The following is a 19,828-nucleotide window of genomic DNA, read 5'->3' as shown; positions in this document are numbered from 1 at the left end:
TTCCTTTCTAAGAATTAATTTTATAGGCCTGATCTGTGATAAAAGTAAAGTAAACCTCACGGAACAAAAAATCTTAGCATAGCACAAAACACTGTTTACACATATTTAAACCACTTATTTCTGGTTAATATCTGTAGTGATATATTGTTTGCTAAGTCATTAATTAGGTGTGTCTTTTAACTTTGTAGATGTAGTTGTTAGGAGATTGAACAGATAATTTTAAATTGGAAAATTAAAAAAGAAGAAGGAAACAGCAAAACAGAAAGGAAAGAAGAAGAAAAAGGCATGGTCAATTTAAAAAGCACAGTATGTAATCATCTATTTTCCAGCCAGGTTCCTTATGTGATTGTTGCTTGGTGGCATATTTGAGTTGCCCAAGGACAACAATGTCAATACAAACACAGTTTGCAGAATAATTCAAATGGAATTAATACTTACAGGCGCTTCAATTCTGAAAGTCCATAGAAAGCCCCTGGCTCAATTGTGCTGATCAAATTATTCTTCAGATCTCTAGAGAGACATAACAGGAAGAACAATTAATTCTCATTTTACCTACTGTACTACTGTTTAACACAAAAAGTGGGAAACACAATGTAATTTAACCTTTATTTGCCTTAGCTAAAACAAAAAAAATAATTTATTTCAAAAAACAACATAAAAATATAATAAGTTGCAGTTTATAAAAACAGATTTTTTCCAAGTAAGATGGTTAAAATTAGATTATTAAAAAAAAAAAATAATAATTAATATCTGCTTGTTTTAATTCTTCTCCTATTGAAACTTTTCAAGCCAGGCTTACCAGCCATTCTTGCCCCAGGAATAATGCTTTAATCAATGAGTGAATAAAATAATCAGTCAGCAATGGAAAAGCCTTTTAGTATGCTTAGTCAGTGTGCTTTGTACTTTGCTCTTAATAAATTTCTCATTTCCACCTAATGCAGGCAAAGCAGCTGGCATGCGAGACATAAACAATAGGTCAGGTTTCTGTCCTGAAATACAAGCATTTTCTCCTGTTTGGCAGATAGGTGCTTCATTTTACACTTGGTGACAATCCAGAGGATTGGTTGTTGAACAGATAAAGAATATTTCACTGGCATTAGTAATCTCATTTGCTCTTGGCACCGTGCATGGGGCCATGACATTGCTCTCAGCTCAGTCCCCACAGAGATTTACTACTGAATTGTCTCAAGACTCCTGTGATGTGAACCCTGAAGAAATGCCTTCAGTGCAATTAGATGAGCAGGCTGAGGAGATAAACGTTTTAAATTTTTGCAGAGCCAGTGTTCATCTTCTGACAACTTGCAACTTATAGGGAATGACTGGCACACAGTAATATCAATGTTATTTCTCCCACTGGCCACTTCCAGGCTATTACAACACATACACTGCTTGACTCTGTCAAAGTATGGATGCATCAACAGCCACATGAGCCACCTTATTTATGACTTACTTTACTACAAATAAAATGCACACTAAGTGAAATCTTGGTTTCACTAGATGTGACTGCCCTCAATAGGGCAAGACTTCACCCTAAATGTTGAGTTCACAGTAGGATATATTTGAATTGAAAAGCCAAAATCATAAATAAATATTTCTGTATTTTCATAAAGCTGTGAAAATTATTATAATTTTTTTTAGCTATGCAAGTCTGAAAATCAGTGGTTTAGTTTCTTAGTTTTTTTCTTCACTTCATCTGTTCCATTTTTCACTAATAAATATCTGTTCATTATGCAAACAAACTCAATAAGATATGCTAATCACAGTGCAAGACAAATAGAATGGATATCACAAGAACATAATAAAAATGCACCAGCTATTCCAGTTATCTAGTACTGATGCAACTTTTAAATAGTAGTGCATGACTTTAAGCATATAGAAATACTTTAAGCATACATATTATATCATTCCTATTTGCCGAAGCCATCACGGGAGTCCCTCACTCATTGCTAAGCTAGTAAAATGCATAAAACCCAAAAGTGCTTCCTTTTCCCTGCCACTGTGCAGTACAGAGATAATTGTGCTTCTACTGACTGGGAAAGGGAGGGGAGTCAGAGCCAATGAAATTCCCCATAGTCTCAAGAAACCAGTAACATGAGCCAGAGGCAAGTAGAGAAAAGTTGGCCACAGGAGGGAAGAACAAAAGGAAAGCATCAGTTCAGAAGACATGTAAAGGTGCCAGAAAGGAGCAGAATATGGGCAAGGACCTTGATGGTAATTTGAGCATCCATAAGAAAGCTGCACAGTCTATAGCTAATTTTATGCACAAGTCTAAGATCTTTCCTTTCTTCTGGAAATCACATAAGCAAAACAGTGGCAGAAACAAGAGACATCAAGGTTTGTGCCTGCACTGACTCTTATCTGGCAAAGTACATAACCACCCCATGGACTACAGTCATCATCCTGTGGCTATTTCGTCCTTCTTCCTATTCCCTAATCCAGGCAAAGCAGTTTTCTTCCTTCCTTTGTCTCCTTCCTTTCTCCTGGATTTGGATGAAAGTGACAGTAGCTCATTTAATCACAAATGAAATACAAGCAATGGTGTTTGCTAATATGAAAACACTCTCTAAGAATTGGAAGAAGATTGTTTATTTTTTTTTTTAAAATTGTGTGGCTGGGCATTTTTGTGTTAGTTCCCTGGTACAAGCAGCAGCAACTACATATTTCTTCTGCCTCCATCTGCTTAAGAAGTTGTGACCGTTTCTTCAACTCTGAATTTTCCACACCTTCTCATAATCAAAACTGTTTATAGACAACTTCTGCAGTCTCTTTTCTAAGAGTCCCATCAGCTTGTAAAACAAGTCAATATGTTTGGCGGAATCATAGAATCCTAGGGTCCGGAAGGGACCTCGAAAGATCATCTAGTCCATCCCCCCTGCCAGAGCAGGGTCACAGAACCACAGAATCCTAGGGGTTGGAAGGGACCTCAAAAGATCATCTAGTCCAACCCCCCTGCCAGAGCAGGGTCACTTAGAGTACATCACACAGGAATGCGTCCAGGCGGGTTTTGAATGTCTCCAGAGAAGGAGACTCCACAACCTCTCTGGGCAGCCTGTTCCAGTGCTCTGTCACTCTCACAGTAAAAAATTTTTTTCTGATATTCACCTTAAACCTCCTCTACTCTAATTTGTATCCATTACTCCTTGTCCTATCACTGGTCATCACTGAAAAAAGCTTAACTCCATCTTCTTGACACTCACCCTTTACATATTTGTAAACATTGATGAGGTCACCCCTCAGTCTCCTTTTCTCCAAACTAAAGAGACCCAGCTCTCTCAGCCTTTCCTCATAAGGGAGATGTTCCACTCCCTTCATCATCTTTGTGGCTCTGCGCTGGACTCTTTCAAGCACTTCCCTGTCCTTCTTGAACTGGGGGGCCCAGAACTGGACACAATACTCCAGATGCGGTCTCACCAATGCAGAATAGAGGGGGAGGAGAACCTCTCTTGACCTACTAACCACACTCTTTCTAATGCACCCCAGGATGCCATTGGCCCTCCTAGCCACAAGGGCACACTGCTGGCTCATTAATCTACATTTTCCTTCAGTGGTTTAGATTTTTTGTGAATGAACCAAAGCCTCATTTTTTTTTAACCTTCAAATACTCAATACAGAACAGTTTCATCTGCTCTGGTTCTGTTCACTCCAAACATCAGGACTTAGCTTTCTCTAGACAACACTACTGACTGTATCCTCGTGAATGACACGTAGAGCCTTCTGCTTGCACAGTACATTAAATACGAAACTACTCAGGTAGAAGGAAGTTCTTAAGTTGCAGAAATGAGTCCACATGGAAAAGAATTAAAGGACACTGTTCTTGTCATGTGAAATTCTGTATTGTTAAAAGACAAACCAAACAAAAACCCTAAGCCAATACTATAAATCCTTTGGAACTATGCTGATTTATCACAGGCTTTACACTGGGACACATTTGAAAACCACTTAGAGGCATAGTTCAGAGCAAATGTCCACATTTTAGGCAGGGGAAACTGATGGTTTTAATTATTTATCATTATATCAATTACACAAATTCTTTATTAACTGACAATTCATGTAAATGCTCCTCAAGTTATAATACGGTGATCATCTCTTACAGCCAATAATGGTAGGAGCTCACAACAAATATAAAAGTCAGTATGAGGGGCAAACTGTTGTCAGGTAAGTTTTAACGTGAGTCATAATAACCAAGAAGACAAAAGGTCTTCCACTTAGTGAAATTCTCTCTGTTCTAGTTTATGGAAATTCAGTTGTCTCCCCAGAACATCTAACCACATAGGAGAAAATAGCACCATCCTAAATTATCATCTACAGGAAGTGAAAGGGCTGGTTTTGTGTAAGTAGAAGGCAGACCATTTCAAGGAAAAGCATTCATTGCTTGCGCTGTCCCAAACAAGACATCTGGTCTCCTTATTTTGGAAATTACACTTAAATTGGGTAGATCATTTTAGTAAGGTTATTCTCAGAAAATTGTAGATTATTATACTACCCACAATCCTGGCACTTTCTTACTAATTAGTATTATTCCATAATGTTTCCATATACTTCTGGCCTAACAAAATAGGTATTTTCTTCCTTGTTCTTGAGGGCTAAAATGTGATTAAAATAAATAAATATTAATCACAATTTTTACTATTAGGATAATCTATTTCCTTGCCTCACACTTTACAAAATTACTTCTATTAAAATATTAAATTAACTTCTCCCATTTTGTAATTTAGCAAAGAGTTTACAATATTGAAGTCTTATAGCAAAGAGTATCAACTTTCACTGAGCTAAATAAAGAAATCAGAGTAAGTTTGGTTGTATGTTTACATTTTTTCCTCAAGAGCTACTGCTGAGGTTTGGCAAAAGGTCATGATCCAAGGCATGCCAAGGAGCAGCCCAGCCTGGGCCACACACGTGCACACATGCATACACACCAGGACAGTGATTTTATCATTGAGCAAAAGTAAGAGAAAAGAAAAAGAACCCCAGTATCATAATATTGAATGACCACAGCATGGCCCAATTAAACTCCAAAAATAAAACATTTTCTAACAGTTATGGTTTTGCATCATTTCTGATACAGCACTCTAAGTTATCTATTCTGAATCCAAATGACGTGTCATTAGTGATGTGGGTGTGTCTTGTGGCGCAACCTGAAAATAAATCAAAACCAAGTGCCTTGTAGAAATACAGATAGATGGAAAATACATCAAGTTAGCTGCAGTCATAACAACTGCAGCACTTACACACAGCTCCACAAGAATAAAATACTACAATATTCATTGAAACATGCTTCCCCTAATTTGATTACAGTTGCTAAATACTTGCTTACCTGGTACTCTGATCTTAACTAGATCGGAACAGGTAAAATAACAACATAGAATGGACACCATTATCACTAAAAACCAATCTCAAATGGTTACAGTAAGTTAACAGAGGAGAGTTTCCTTTTCACCTACAAGTCTGAACTTACATGAACTCCTTACAATAACCATTAAGCACTGTCTTCCTACATGTATGTAGATAATTTGTATGTGTTGGCAAACAATAGCCCTACAGTTAAAAACACTCAAGGATTGTTTTACTAAGTATCACAAGCTGCTTGGAGCTTATCATCTTACACATTGATCTTTGAACTAATTTTTACTTACTAAAGACATTTAAGAGGAGTTACCTCAACAAAAGCAGCTGACTTAAGGAGGAGAAATCCGTGTTAGAAATATTCACTTCCTGATAGCTTAGCTGAGAGGTAAATGAAACAAGAGGAAGAGGCTACTAATGGGACTTTAGAAGAATATTTAATAGCTACTCCAGGCCTCTCAGCTATTAGACCTCTTCCACGGTCAAATTCCTCATTATCTAAATGTCTTCTTGAGATTTTTGATGCTTCGAATTCACAGTATGTACATACACAGTATAAAACACAGTTCATTTATAAAAGAATCAATTTATCTTAAACTACATTCTGACATTTTGGACATTTTTTACCAACACCTATGCCCTCAGACAATGCAGCTTCTTCCCCTTACTTACAATATATGTACGTAACAAGAATGCTCAACTTATTACAGTACTTTTATCAAATTCTTCACTCAAATACATCTTTCATAAAGAATTATAAGTTGTACCAAGAGGACGTCTGTGTTTAGAAAGCTGTCATTATGGTGCTACAAACTTTCCAAAAAGCTCTGAGAAGAGCAATCAGTTGTTGAGCAGATGCCAAATACCACAGAAATACGACTTACTTTCCACATTTTGTATATTACTATGAAAAAAAAAAACAAAAAACACAATAGAAGAAAGTCACATCTTCCACTTCTTTCTCAGGCAAAATATTCCATCTAAACTAACTGGAACCTTTACCCAAGAAGTGAATGCGGACTCAGCACCCTTGAAGAAGATTCACTTTTAAAGGGTCATTATGATCACAGTGGTAGGAAAGAGACATAACCAATGATGAAGACAACATGTAGCACCTACCCTGAAGTCACAATAGCAACTGTCACGGTTAGCAGTCTTGGATACAGGAACAAAGAATTAGGATGATATTGGTAAAATATGTTTGAACACATTTCAAACACACCCATCTGTAGAGGGCATATCAAGAGCCAGTGACTTATATTTTGATGGTTTGGATATTATCAAAACTTATTTTCATCTCCATTATTGGTAAATGCATTGTTGGTCACATACTGTAGACTGAGAAACAGGTAGGTTAAGTGATACCCGTTTCCTGGAACCATAATCAACAACTAATAAAAGTAGCTCCCATAAAATTCCAGAGATCTTGTTTGTTGGTTGTTTGTTGTTTTTTATTATTATTATTATTCTGCACTGCAGAATTAGAAAAGCTATGGTTGTGCTTCAGTTAAATTTCAAGCCATCAGGATAAATAATTTTTCAGATTGTTCCCACAAGACAATAAACGTAAACATGCACATAAACATGGACAATAATTGTGAAATAATTGCTTGCCTTGGCAGACACAAAGGCTACAGGTCTTTTGGCTGTTTAATATGTCAGTGCATGTTGATTATGTATTTTCCTTTAATTTTCATTTTCAATTCAATCCACTACTGGTTGAATTACCTAAAACAAAAAACCCCAAGCTGCTGCCTGTTCAAGGTACTAATGGATGATTGTTTCAAACAAGTCACTTGATGGAAATAATGACAGAGAACAACAAAAAAGGTCAGCACATTTCAGTTTTTTACTTTAAGGACGATGACCCATTCACATCACATGTGCTGTGGTAATTTAGCAGTTATTCAATATTTAGGAACATGCGTAAGTTAAAATGTTAAACAAAGCGCCAATAAAGGCAGCTGAAACAAAACAGATACAGCCTTTACGGCTGTTTGCTTGCTCAAAGTATCCCACAGAATGATACAATGTATTTCATTGTAATGGTTATAATCATAGAGCTTCTCAGGCTCAGAGGATTTTAATTGAAAAAGCAGTATGTCAAATAAGGAAAAGTGAGTAAAAAACTTAGTAATGCAGTACAGACTTTCATTGCAAATTTTCTGTTGGTACATTTTTTTTTCCTACATGTTTATATTAGAAAATAACATTTTTAAAGATTAATTTCTCCAGTATAAACTCTAGTTTTGTTCTAAATATACTATCAACCAATCAGAATTTGGGATGAGGATGCTAAAAGATGTGCTGTCTATGTTTAGTATTTTATTATTGTAGCTCAAAATGAAATGCACTTTCTAATGAGGAAAATTCACCTGTGCTTTCCAGATTGTCTTCCTTTGCCCTGTTTTCAAGAAGAAAAAATTCAGCAAAATAATAAAAGTCCAGACATACACAACTGATCTTATATATATTTTCTTCTCCTGGAAAATGCCTAGTAGGTCCCCAGGTTACTGGCAATGCAGGTGCAAAAGCACATGCTAGGCAGTTGTAACCTGGGGAGTCGAGATGGACCAGCTGTGCTACCCAGCAGAAGGAGGCTCATGGATCAGTTAGTTCCATGGGGCCCAAACAACAACTGAAAAGTCAGAAGCAATAAATGCCAAGGGAAGCACATAAAGTGGGTTTCAGTGTCCACAGCTTTGCAGACAGCTCTGTAGCGCCAACAGAAAATACTTCAGTCAGTGTTGGCAATCATGCCCTGGCATCCAGCAACAGATTTGGTGTCACATGGATTATGTGGCAGAGCTTGGATCTCTGTGTAACTATGTAGAGATGTAATGAGCACAAAAAACTTTGGTGGCTGAAGAGAGTCAGAGGCTTCCTTAATTTCTATACCGTTTGGGACTAACATGGGTTAGGTTTCTTGACACATTCTTCTCCTTTTGAAAAAAAGGCTAAGTGTTGGATGGAAAAAACTTTTATATATATATAAAAATAAAAGTTTTATATGTATGTATTATAAGTGAAGTGCACAGACCAAACAAAATCTAAAACAGACACTTAAAAAGTCAAAAGTACGTTCTACTGAGAAATTTTTTAACTCCAGTATAGGAATTGTTATTCTACATTCTGAGGCTCTACTGTTACAAAATTTCAGTAATGTGTACTCCACACCCTTAAGTCAAATTTCAAATTCTGGAATCACAGTTTAACAGCATACTTACAATTTTGAAAATCAAATATTAGACACTTTTCCAGTATTTTAAGAAGTGCATTTGATTTAATTTTCCATAGCAAAATACAGAGATTTGCATTTCTACGCTAAAGTATCAGATATATCAGGGTAATGAAAATACATTTTATTAGCCTCAAGAACTATAAAATATACAAGTCATTATATCATGGAGTTTTGGGTGCTCTTATTTTTTTAAAAGGAAATATTTGGTTCTTTTTCTGTTACTAAACCAATATTGACTTGGAATAATACAAGCAAATCTATATTGAATTGCACTTTTAACTTCAAAGAAACATTTTCTTCCGTGGCTTAAAATATTCAATGAAAAATGAAAGAATTCCACCCTGAGCTGTACAGGAAAGGTAAGTGCCTGCAGATGGCCCACAGATTAGCTTGGAGTAGTTTTGAACTACTGGTAGTTTACTACTCAGTGTAAATCAATAAAATAATAATAATCTTCTCTATCTTTCTGCCTATTATTTCTATGTAATCCCATTAAAAGAGTAAGAAACTCAATTAACAACATCACAAAGAACATAGTCACAGGTTATATACTGAATCCTGAGCAATGTGCTCCTGATTATTTATTTTATGATGGGAGATGGACAGGAAAACACTGCAATAATCTTCAGTCATCTCCAGGAACAAGTGCACTCAAAGCCTCTCTTACTATTTACCTGGGAATATAGAAATGACCAGATATATCCAGCACCTCGAGAGCATTAACGCTTTTCCAGATAATAAGAGGGGGAAAAAATAAAAATAGAGATAATCTGAACATTTAATTCAGCAAATGTTAGAGAGGAACATTGATTACATAGAAATCCAGTCAATTTAAACTGTCAATAGGAAGTGGTTTAAGGATAATAGGGTAGAATTGGCTCCAAGCAGTTTAGTTCAGAGGAATTATGACTTCGTGAAAGACTGGTATAGGAGATCTTCCCTGGAAGCCTTTAACTAAACTGAGACTTTGGTAATAACCTAGACAAATTGAAGTAATTTAGAAAACAACCACCTATGCCAATAAGAAGGCATACAATGCCAATAAGAATTGTCTTCTGCAGAAATCAGGGTTAACAAGTATCCATTTCAATGACTCTGAAGAATTTCCTTTAATATTTTTACTGAAATTTTTACATTTGCACTTTTCTGCAAATACTTGCAGAAATTTAAAAAATACTTCTTGCTAAAATTTCATATGAAATACCGATGAATGACAGAGCAGACTAGAAATTTGAAAAGGAGACTATAGGTTCAATATGAATGGACAAATTCTACACACTCTTTAACCTCATTGCCATATACTTTATATGTTATGCATATCACACCTGAGACTTTTCAGTAAAAATTATTTTAAACACACTGAAAAAATTAAATTTCTTTTACCTCAGAAGTGCCAGACTGATACTAATTTCAAGACAGAACCTCTCCTATTAAAAAAAATAAATTGACACATACTTTAAAACTTGGTAATGCTTGACATGTTCTTTTTTAATGATTTCCATACTTTGTTGTTTTTTTCCTGAAGGTTTCAGACAAAATTACTGTTTTTAAAATAAATTCTCTTTTGTTTACATAAAAGTCTCAGTTATTCAGCTCTAGAATATGCAAAGATTATTAAAAAAAAAATATCAACACAGCCAAATAATAACACACAATACTAATTGGGATCACAGGAACACTCACAGGTCTTCAAGCCCTGAAAGTATACAAAAAAAAATTGAGGAAACAGGAAAGGAAGCACAAAAAAGAGGATGTGGGGAATGAAAGATTATGTTATTGTTGGAGATAATTATTGCTAAATGCTGTTAGTATGTTTCATTCAGTTAAATATAATTTTCTTCTCTATCCTCACCAAACACAGTAATAAAGGTTCTTTTCCCAGCTTGTTTTTTCGTACCTTCTTTCATGGCATCTCTTATCCTCCTTTCTTCATATTGGCTCTCCCTTAGTCCCTCAGAAACAGTACTTTGTTTCCACAATCCTCCTCCATAAGGTCAGGGACCCATTTATTCTCTCCCACAAATAATTCAGTTTATTCATCAAAACAGTATTCAGACATTCAGGGGCAGAGAAGTCCACAGGTGCTTTGGGGAGCCACAACTCAATTTATCTGCTCCCTGCTGAGCCAGCTGTGCCATGCTTGTTTGCTAATGAGTTATTTAATTTTCAGTTAGTTGTAGTAGTGAATTAGGACTGTATTTCTCAGTAAAGCACATACACTCTATCGATAATAAAAGCATACAGAAAGGGGATTAATCAGCAATTGATATCTTACTTAAAAGCTCAGAATCAAGCCCATATATGATAAATTCTAATAAAACAATTTTCTACCAAAAAAACCTGTTAATACCTTCCAGCGCTGCTAGAGCCCTAAGTATTAAGGAAGAAAATTCGGTGACAGCAGAGGTGCTTTATGGTGGCTATTTTAACACAAGTATTCATAAATCTGCACTTGATACATCTTCTTAAAGGATGACAGCACCTGACACAAATCATATTATCTTAATGACATCATTATATGAAACCTCAGATGAATATATCATACAGCTGAGACCACTATTTGTGGTCCTAATAGGAAACTGGAGCCTAGATGCTCACAAACACAATTGACTCCCTGAAATTCAGCTAAACTTCATGCTACATACATTTAAAAAAATGAAAATAAAAATTAAAAATTATTGAAATAGCTCTGTAAACTAACTTTACAAGTTAATTTTATATTCCTGTCATTTATGACTACTAATGTTGACTTTTGATATAGAATTTTTCTAACATGCAATGCTCTGATAAATCTATTCATTACTGTGCTATACCAAAATTATAATCTTAGTGCCTAATTAACCAGTTTGTTCAGCTATAGAAGTAACAACTTACATTGCAACAAAATCATGACTTCACAGCATGCATCCAGGCAAAACTCCTAAGAAACACTGCAAACCCTGCTGCATTCTAAGAGGTGAGTAAAAACAATTCCTTTTAATAACAACTTGTACATCTAATAAATGTATCAAAACTGGTAGACTAGTAGACCATCCTAGGTAAGGAATACAGCTACAGATGACCCTGAGGAACAGGCATTGTGTTTCATTGTACAGGTGCTCTGCACTGACTGACAACACAGGAAAGACGATTTCATTATAACTTGACAGCAAAAGTGATCTGCAAATTATGACTTTTCACTCCTGCCTATGATTGTCTAATACAGCTTTCATTCACTCTGTTTCTAAACTAATCACTCTCTTTTAACCACTAGTGATGTTTCCTGTATTTATTTCCCTTTGCTTACATTGCTATTCACTGAATTTCAAGGAGAAATTCCTGTCTTTTGACATACTCTGTGCACTTTGTGTATTTGTGCAATAACAACTGTAATAATTTTGAAGTGGCTTTTCCATCAAAATATTTTCCTGGGACTATATTTAATAAAAATATGTCTTCTGTTCATTCCTCACAATTTAAAGCATTTTTATCTTTTACACCTGAAAAGATACAGACAGTATGTTTTGCCCTTTTAAAAAGCTACAAATTCAGTACCTATTCACAAAACACAACACAGCACTAGACTGTGATCTAAATGAATTTTAGGCAAAAATTAAAAAGCTTCTTAATATTTTAATTAAGTAAAATGAATTATTGAATTGCAGATTATGACCATCAGCTGCAAACACCGTTCTTCCTAAACACATCTAATATTTTCTACAGTTGTGTTACGAACTGTTAAGATACCCATATAATTAATGTAATAGAAATGACTACATAAAAGGAAAATTGTCTTGATAATATGAGAGACATAAGGAGTGCAAAGAAAATTACCATTGCCCTGGTAAAATACGATGCCATGGAGAACTCGTCAAAGTATTTCATTTACATAATAAATAAAATTTTAGTAATGATTTAAGTACTGATCAAGTCAAATTAAAGCCTGTATTCCTAATGTCCCCTGCATTTCTTTATGAAGGAAGCTTTCACAGATGAGTTTTTACTAGTTCTTAATAAACTAAGCTTTATATTACTGTACATCAGGAAGGACTACACTTTTCTTATTGTTTCAAAGTCTCAAATAATATGAACAACAGAACAACACCCATCTATGGAAAACACAGAAAGCACTGTAACATTTATTATTTTATGTTGATTTGATTAGAAAATTGTATTATTTTGTTTGAAAAATATTTACCATTTACTATGCAGTTTACATCACAGTATTTAATTCTCCCAACCAGGCTTCTGCAAAAACATCTCTACTCCAATAACTACTTCATTTGCCAATAAATCGAAACCTAACCCTGGACCCTTCTGTGTGTCTCTCTTATTCAAAACCACTGAAATATTTCTTCCTTTAGGGGAGAATTATTAATGGGGAAACTATGTTGTTTTAAACTAGCATTTCCTTTCTAAGTTGCCATTTTTTTTCAAGAAATCTCAAACCTTCTCAGCTGAAACCCAACTAATGTCTCCGTGCTTCATGCTGATTTCAGTTCTAGGTAATATCGAATTAAAGTTCATTGTAGCTATTTGTGAACTAGCAGAATCTGAACTTTCTGTTAGAATATGACTGTGAATCTCTCTAACAAGTGATCTAATATGAAACTGGTTTACTGGGGAGCAGGTCACTTTTTTACTATTCTAAGGCCAGTACCAAATTTTGATTTCATCCTCTTCCCAAGAACTCTGAAAATTACTGAGCTTAACACATCAACGGTAGCTCAATAAATAATGAATATATTGTTCTTTGGAGATTCTTCCTTTTGTAGGTTGGTTTTATTTAGCCAATACTGAGACATATGTCATATTTATCCAAGTAGTATCAGTAAAAAATGCTGGGACACAGCTACCAAAATCATGCAAAATCTTTACAAATAGGATTCTGAAACTAAAAGCAGGACTGGGTAATCTCTTCTTCAAATCAATTGACCCAGATGGCAGAAATATTTTTCAGTACTTAAATACTCAAAGCATATCAAACTGAGAAATTACTTCATGCTTAGTAGAACCATAGTTATACATACTGGCCACCCAAAGCATGATGGGAGTGTTGGCCCAGGACCAAAAAAGCACTTAGGCCACCTACAGTGAACCTTAAGTGGAGCATAGGTACTAAATCCCAAAGTGCAACTCACAGCCCTCTCTTCTCCTCAAACGGCTGCAGGTACCTTAGTCTTCACTTTCCAAGTCCTGACGCACAGAAACGGGGCTGGGCACATCAAACATCTCAGAGCTTGTCTCATACCAAAGCCTTTCTGAGATCTGCAGATAGACCTACCCACACTGCAGCTTTCTGCGGGGCCAAGCAGGCTGAAGGGATGCACTCAGCAAAGCCACAAAAAAAAAGCACAGCACAGCATCCCAGAAAACAGCTACAGCGTGAGGGAGTGTTGCCATCCATCTTTTCCATGACAACCCAGCGATAAAAGCTGGGGAAATGGAAGACTTTGTTTCAGTACCCTCCTCACCCAGAAGAGATGTATACCTACATTTAAAACACACAGGAGCTGAAGAAACAGACAGGAGTCTCTCTTCCCTAAACCAGTATTTCTGTATTTTATCAAATGAATGTTTATAGCAAAACCCATTTTCTCCTTGTTAATGAAATACCCTTGGCACTTGACTGCTTCTGTTTTTTTCTTTCTGGCCCCATAAATCTTAAATGTTTGACTGCATACTGGCACAGCTCTGCTTCAGCCAGACCGACATCCCGCTTAAGGCCTTTCCCACAGAGGTAGTAAATGTGTGATGTGCTCAGGCTGGAGAGGCTGAACCTGAGTCCTCCACTTCCCAAGCACATACAAGTCAGTAAGCTAGTACAGAAGGAACAAAGGCAGAATTACTTTCTTTTATGACCAGCTTTCTAAGTAAAACATGGAAGCAGTCATGCCTATAAGGAGGAAGTATTAGATTGCAAATCCTGGTCCCAAAAAGGCTTCTAACTTCGGGCTGCAAGAGAAAAAAATCATGTCAGGCTTCAGCATTTCTGTAAGCCATTCCATGCCCTGTTAGTCCCTCAGCATGACAGCTGGTTTGGATCCTCTTCTTATACACCTAAATCTCTCTGTTTGCTGTATAAAGAGCTTAGGCCTCCAAAGAATAGATGAGAAATACATTGTGAAAGCTAAATATCTGTGCTACACATGACAGTGCAAAGAACGACTGAGTCTACTGTATCTTGTTGCTGATGGGAGCCTTAGTGACTTCTTCTGCTAGCACGCTGCTAAATTTTCTGTTTAAAGGCTGTATGTGTTATTTACTATCCTTTTGGCTGGTGCTTATTTTGGTTTTAGCTGTTTTCAGAAGGCTTTAAAATAGGCCAAGACTAGAATCAAGGCCCTCTTCAATCCATCAAGAAAAAAAACCAAACAAGACAGTAGTAGCAAATCAGAGCAGAAAGCATAATTAATGTGACATGCACTCCCTTCCAAGGCAGGGAGCTAATGTACGCCTTTGGATTGCAACTCGAACCCCTAAGAAGCAAAGGCACAGTGCAACACCACTAAGAAACACCGCAGGCAATACTCTGAAAACCAATAATTCTTTTTAGTTTCAAAAAGACATGAAGTATAAGGCTAAATATGATTTTGCATTTCCTTTCCTTCACAGAGCATTTTTTAAAGGGTTAATTCTGGAGAACAGTGTTTTCCTGTGGAACAATATATGCTGCACACATATTCCACTCTTATCCTTTCTCCTTTGCTGATAAGTGGTGGGAAAGGGCAACTCAGAAAAAATGTCATCCCATTTCTGTCTCCCACTCAGGGCACACTAACCCAGTTCTCCAAAAGCTCATCAGTGTTCAGCTCATTAAATTCTGCTGGAGGATGAGAACTGAGCTGCACCACTAAATATGCACAGTTTGTGTTTACCAGCAAGAACACTGCATGTAGTGTGGCTTACAACATACCCTGTAATACGGAAGCACTCTTGTTGGCAGCTTTGACAATTTATCTATTCATATCAAAGTGAAACAGAGGCTGCTTTAAAACTGTTGCTCCTTGTCCTAATAGGAAAAAAAAGAATATTAAAAACCATCACAGTGAAATCTCTGTTGCCATCAAAAGGTCGTAGATTCAACAGACAAACAACCTAGTGTTAATGATTTAACAAAACATTTTTCACACAGATTACATGCTCACCCATCAATATATTATATATTTTATATCTAGAAAATAAAGATAATTTCCTTGTAAAATGCCAATGAGAAGAGAATTGTGTGCAAACCAAATATGATACTTAAGTAATTATCTAAAAAAAGTAATTAAAAACACAATTAAAGAAGAAAAAAATGTTGCCATTGTTTGAAAGTAGACTCATTAATGGGAGAACTGTCCTAAAAAGAGAACAATGTTGTACAATGTGTTCAGCAGCCTCTTGATCTGAATAGAGCTTCAATCCCTTGTCTCTTTTTTGAGTACATACGTGCATGAGGGAGAGAAGCTAAGAGGCTGATCTTGACTTCATGAAGGTAAGTAGACAACCATATTCCTGCCAAGTAGTATATGAAATAAAATAAACAGTCTTTCAACCATTCTAAATTTTAAAAAAATGAAACTCATATAATAACCAAAATAGCACAAAGCATTTAAGACTGTCTAACTTTGAAAATAGGCTTTTCAGCCCAAGTAAAGAATGTTACAAATATCTGGGTTCTGAAATCGTCAGCTTAATAAAAAAAGCATATGACATCTCAGTGATTGAACACACAGAACCACAAAATGAGCAACTTAACTTTCTCTAGCTGGAAGCTTCAAAAAACATACCCTACATTTTCTAAAAATAATTTAATAAGCAGTATACTTATAAATGTGTGTTAATAACAACCTCAAACACAAGCTCCATATTATTTTAACACTATATTGACTATATCCTGCACTATATCTGAGAACTTACAATAGACCATATTGTTTGCAAGAAATTAAAATGTAAATGATTAATCAAAACATGTACAATCAACAAATGATAATGGAGATGTTTGTATGCAGACTTCAAAAATATTTTGCAGATAACAATGCCAAAAACTATTAATTAATATCCAGCAATACCCATTATCATGAGACAAATTTAGCAGTTTTAGTGGCAACCATGTATGCATTTCTCCATAATTGATGATGACAACATACTTGTTTATTATGTATGAAATGTAAGATTAATGGTTTATTTATTTATTTTCTTGTTTTTAAGTGCTGGGTTGATGCCATTAAAAACTGAGAGCGTTGAAAATGTTGACAGTTAGGTTGTTCTTTTGTTTTCTTTTAAATGAATGCTCCTCTGATGTAGAGTAGAGCTAAATATAGACAGTCATTCTAACTTTAAATCTATTTAACATATGGGGAACTTATTGAAAACAATGCTATAGAGGTAGTATCATTTTAAAATAATTCCTTCACATAGTACCTACTCCAGAGAGCAACAGAATTAGGTAATTCAAAAAAGTTATTTCCATTCACCAATAGATTCTGAGGGAGTACAAACTGAACTGTGCCTGCATTTCGGTAGAGGATTTAAATTCTCATAGCAAGATATTAGTAATAACACATTTCTATCTGCGATTTACTTCCCCCTACTGCAATTTGACTGTATCTTTAATGTGGGAGTTGTTCAAGAGGTACAATAATGCAATTCTTCTAGAAACTTTTGACAATATTTGGAGTTAATTGTTACTCTTGATTTACTAACATGGAGCAGTACTGGTCTCACACAAGTTAACCTCTTAAAATCACAGGGCTAGACATTACTAAGCACTGCTACATTCTACTAAGCTGATAAATCTAGCCATTTACATACTTAATAAAACACAGAGGATGATATACAGAATAATTTCAGCAGTTTCATCAATAAGGTTTGAACTAGAAACATACTTATACTTTCGTATATTTTTAGCTCAACAACTTGTTTCCAGGAACAACAAGGAAAATATTTTCTATTTATCCTACAGAAGCCTCTAAAAGGTCCCGGTCAGGGCTGAAGCTTTTCGTGCTGCACAAACACATTTTTCCCATTCTGGATATATATGGAATGACTGGACATAAGCTCCCCCATATACAATCATTTGCAGGATCAGCCACAGATGTTACATTCCCTGCCCTAGAGAGATCAGAATAAAATTCATAGGAGTTTTGTCACTGACCTCTCAGAGGCCAGAATGAAGTCAAAGAAATTCTTGGCTTACAATTATTTTAAAAGCAACACAGATACAAAGAAGCAGTTGTAATGAAAGTTGAATAAAACCTGGATTAATCAAATGAAAATGGCCCAGACTGCTCTGATGTTAGGGGAGTGTTCATTTTAAGGTGATTCTATAAACTCTGAGCATTTGCCTAGACACAGACTCTTCATGGTACTGATTCTACTAAAAAAACTACTTCCCAAGCAATCTGATCATTCTGACTTAGCTAATGTATTTCGGACAACAGAATTTAAGGCTCTGCACAAGATTTATAGGCTACCACATCATGAACTCTTGCCAGTAAAGCCTTACACACTTTCAGAAAAACAGGGAAAATTATTACCATGTTTATTTTCATAATCTTTTTTCTTTTGAACTAATCAAATATAGCTTAAATGATTCACTTTTAAGACAAAATATTCATAAAAGCTGTACAAGGCAGTAATTTACTGAAGGAAGTATCAGAAATTTGCAGCTTTCCCAGTAGCAGAAAAAGCCTGTCCCATTTCTGGGGGAAGAAAAAAAAAACAAAAACAATACAAAAACAACCAAACACCAAAAAACCAAACCTGGCATAGACCAGCATTTCTGGCATTTATAAATGTCTGCAGTGTCACCCAGAAAACAGATAACTACTGTTTAGTGTATTAAGATCCTTAGTCCAGCTGGTCCATTTTTTCTCAACTTTAAAAACCATTTCCAAAAATAAAAAGCATTTTTAATGGATTTCAATGGTCTCTTTCTTCTATTACATAAAATCACTCAGAAGAAGGATGTTTTCTTAAAAACAATCTGCTATCCAGGTCCACCCTCCGAGGCATGTCCCTTGGAGCTGTTCCCAAACTATCCCCAAAGCACTAGTGTTTCAGCAACTGGAATGACAACTTCTTTTTAATTGTTTGAGATCCTGCAGGCTTCTATCTGAGAACAAAGCATGCATATAAAGCACATTCTATGGCCATGATTCAAGTTCTTTTGAAAATAAATGATATATTGAAACAATGCTATGTTATATAAAGCAGTCCATCAGAGACTGGATGCTCAGCATTACATCAAATCGTAGCCAAGTTCATTTCCCACCCATGCAATTGGACATACTAGAAACAATAAAACTTACATTAACCAACTTTTCCATTATGTGGAACCTAAAGCATGTGGTTGATGTTTGAGGGGACTTTATCATGTAGAAGAGAAGATTAAGACTTTTAGCATCGGAAAAATAAAATAATGAATACAATACAAAAGTTTATTTGATGGTTGGTAGTGATACATTTTAATGTGACAAGAACAAGGGAGTATCTAATGAAGTTCAAAAGCAATATACTTAAAGCTGACAGAAGGAAGTACTCTAACACAATATGTAATTAAGCTACAGTCTCATTACCAAAACACCTCATTGAGGTCAAGAGCTTAGTAGGATTCACAAAAAGAATTTGGAATTATATGCCTAATGAGGCCATTCACGTACACATCAGACAGGATTTTGGAGGGAAAAAAAAAGAAAAAAAATTATTTTTTTTTTTATGGATTGGTTATTCTTAAATTGCCTTTTTCTGAATATTTGATAATCTTGCAAATCCGAGGTGAAAACGTGCTTCAACAATAAGGGTAACAGAGCCACCAACTTTAGCAGAGTTCACCTCTGCCCTTGGCAAGGAGCAAAATATTGGAGAATTTACACAAATACTCTGATTTACAGCACTGATGATTCAAATTCTTCCAATTAAAACAGTAAAAGCCATAATATAAATTATTTCAGAGCACTTCAAAACTGCTTAATTACATGTTACTTTGTTAGAAATTACAGATAAGGAAATTTAATCTCCAAATGAAGTTAAGCTTGTGCATTTATAAAGACAAAGTATTTCATCCCCTTTAATAACAACGCTGAGGTACATCTCTTCCCTCATCTATAAATCTATCAATTGTTAATTGGCTCTTTTACAGGCCAAATGGCTCAGCTATAATGTAAACTTGGTGACAATTTATTTTGTAATTTAAAGTAAAGGTTCAAGTTGTTGTTCTTTTTTTTCTGTTTTCTCAGAGTTGGCACAGATTTCCCAGGCAATATAGAGAACATCACATTT

At 35.5% G+C, this 19,828-nt stretch overlaps 1 protein-coding gene across 1 annotated transcript in view; it reads right to left on the bottom strand.

Moving 5' to 3' along the window:
- Window positions 1-19,828, bottom strand: part of ADGRA1 (adhesion G protein-coupled receptor A1) — a 258,712-nt gene that overhangs the window by 161,005 nt on the left and 77,879 nt on the right. The window contains exon 3 of the mRNA XM_051618700.1: window positions 439-510. Coding sequence (XP_051474660.1) covers window positions 439-510 — 72 coding nt within the window. The remainder of the gene's footprint in view (window positions 1-438; window positions 511-19,828) is intronic.

Source organism: Apus apus, chromosome 4 (genome assembly GCF_020740795.1).
Source record: "Apus apus isolate bApuApu2 chromosome 4, bApuApu2.pri.cur, whole genome shotgun sequence".
Taxonomy (NCBI): domain Eukaryota; kingdom Metazoa; phylum Chordata; class Aves; order Apodiformes; family Apodidae; genus Apus; species Apus apus.
This window is presented reverse-complemented; position numbering and strand designations above follow the sequence as displayed.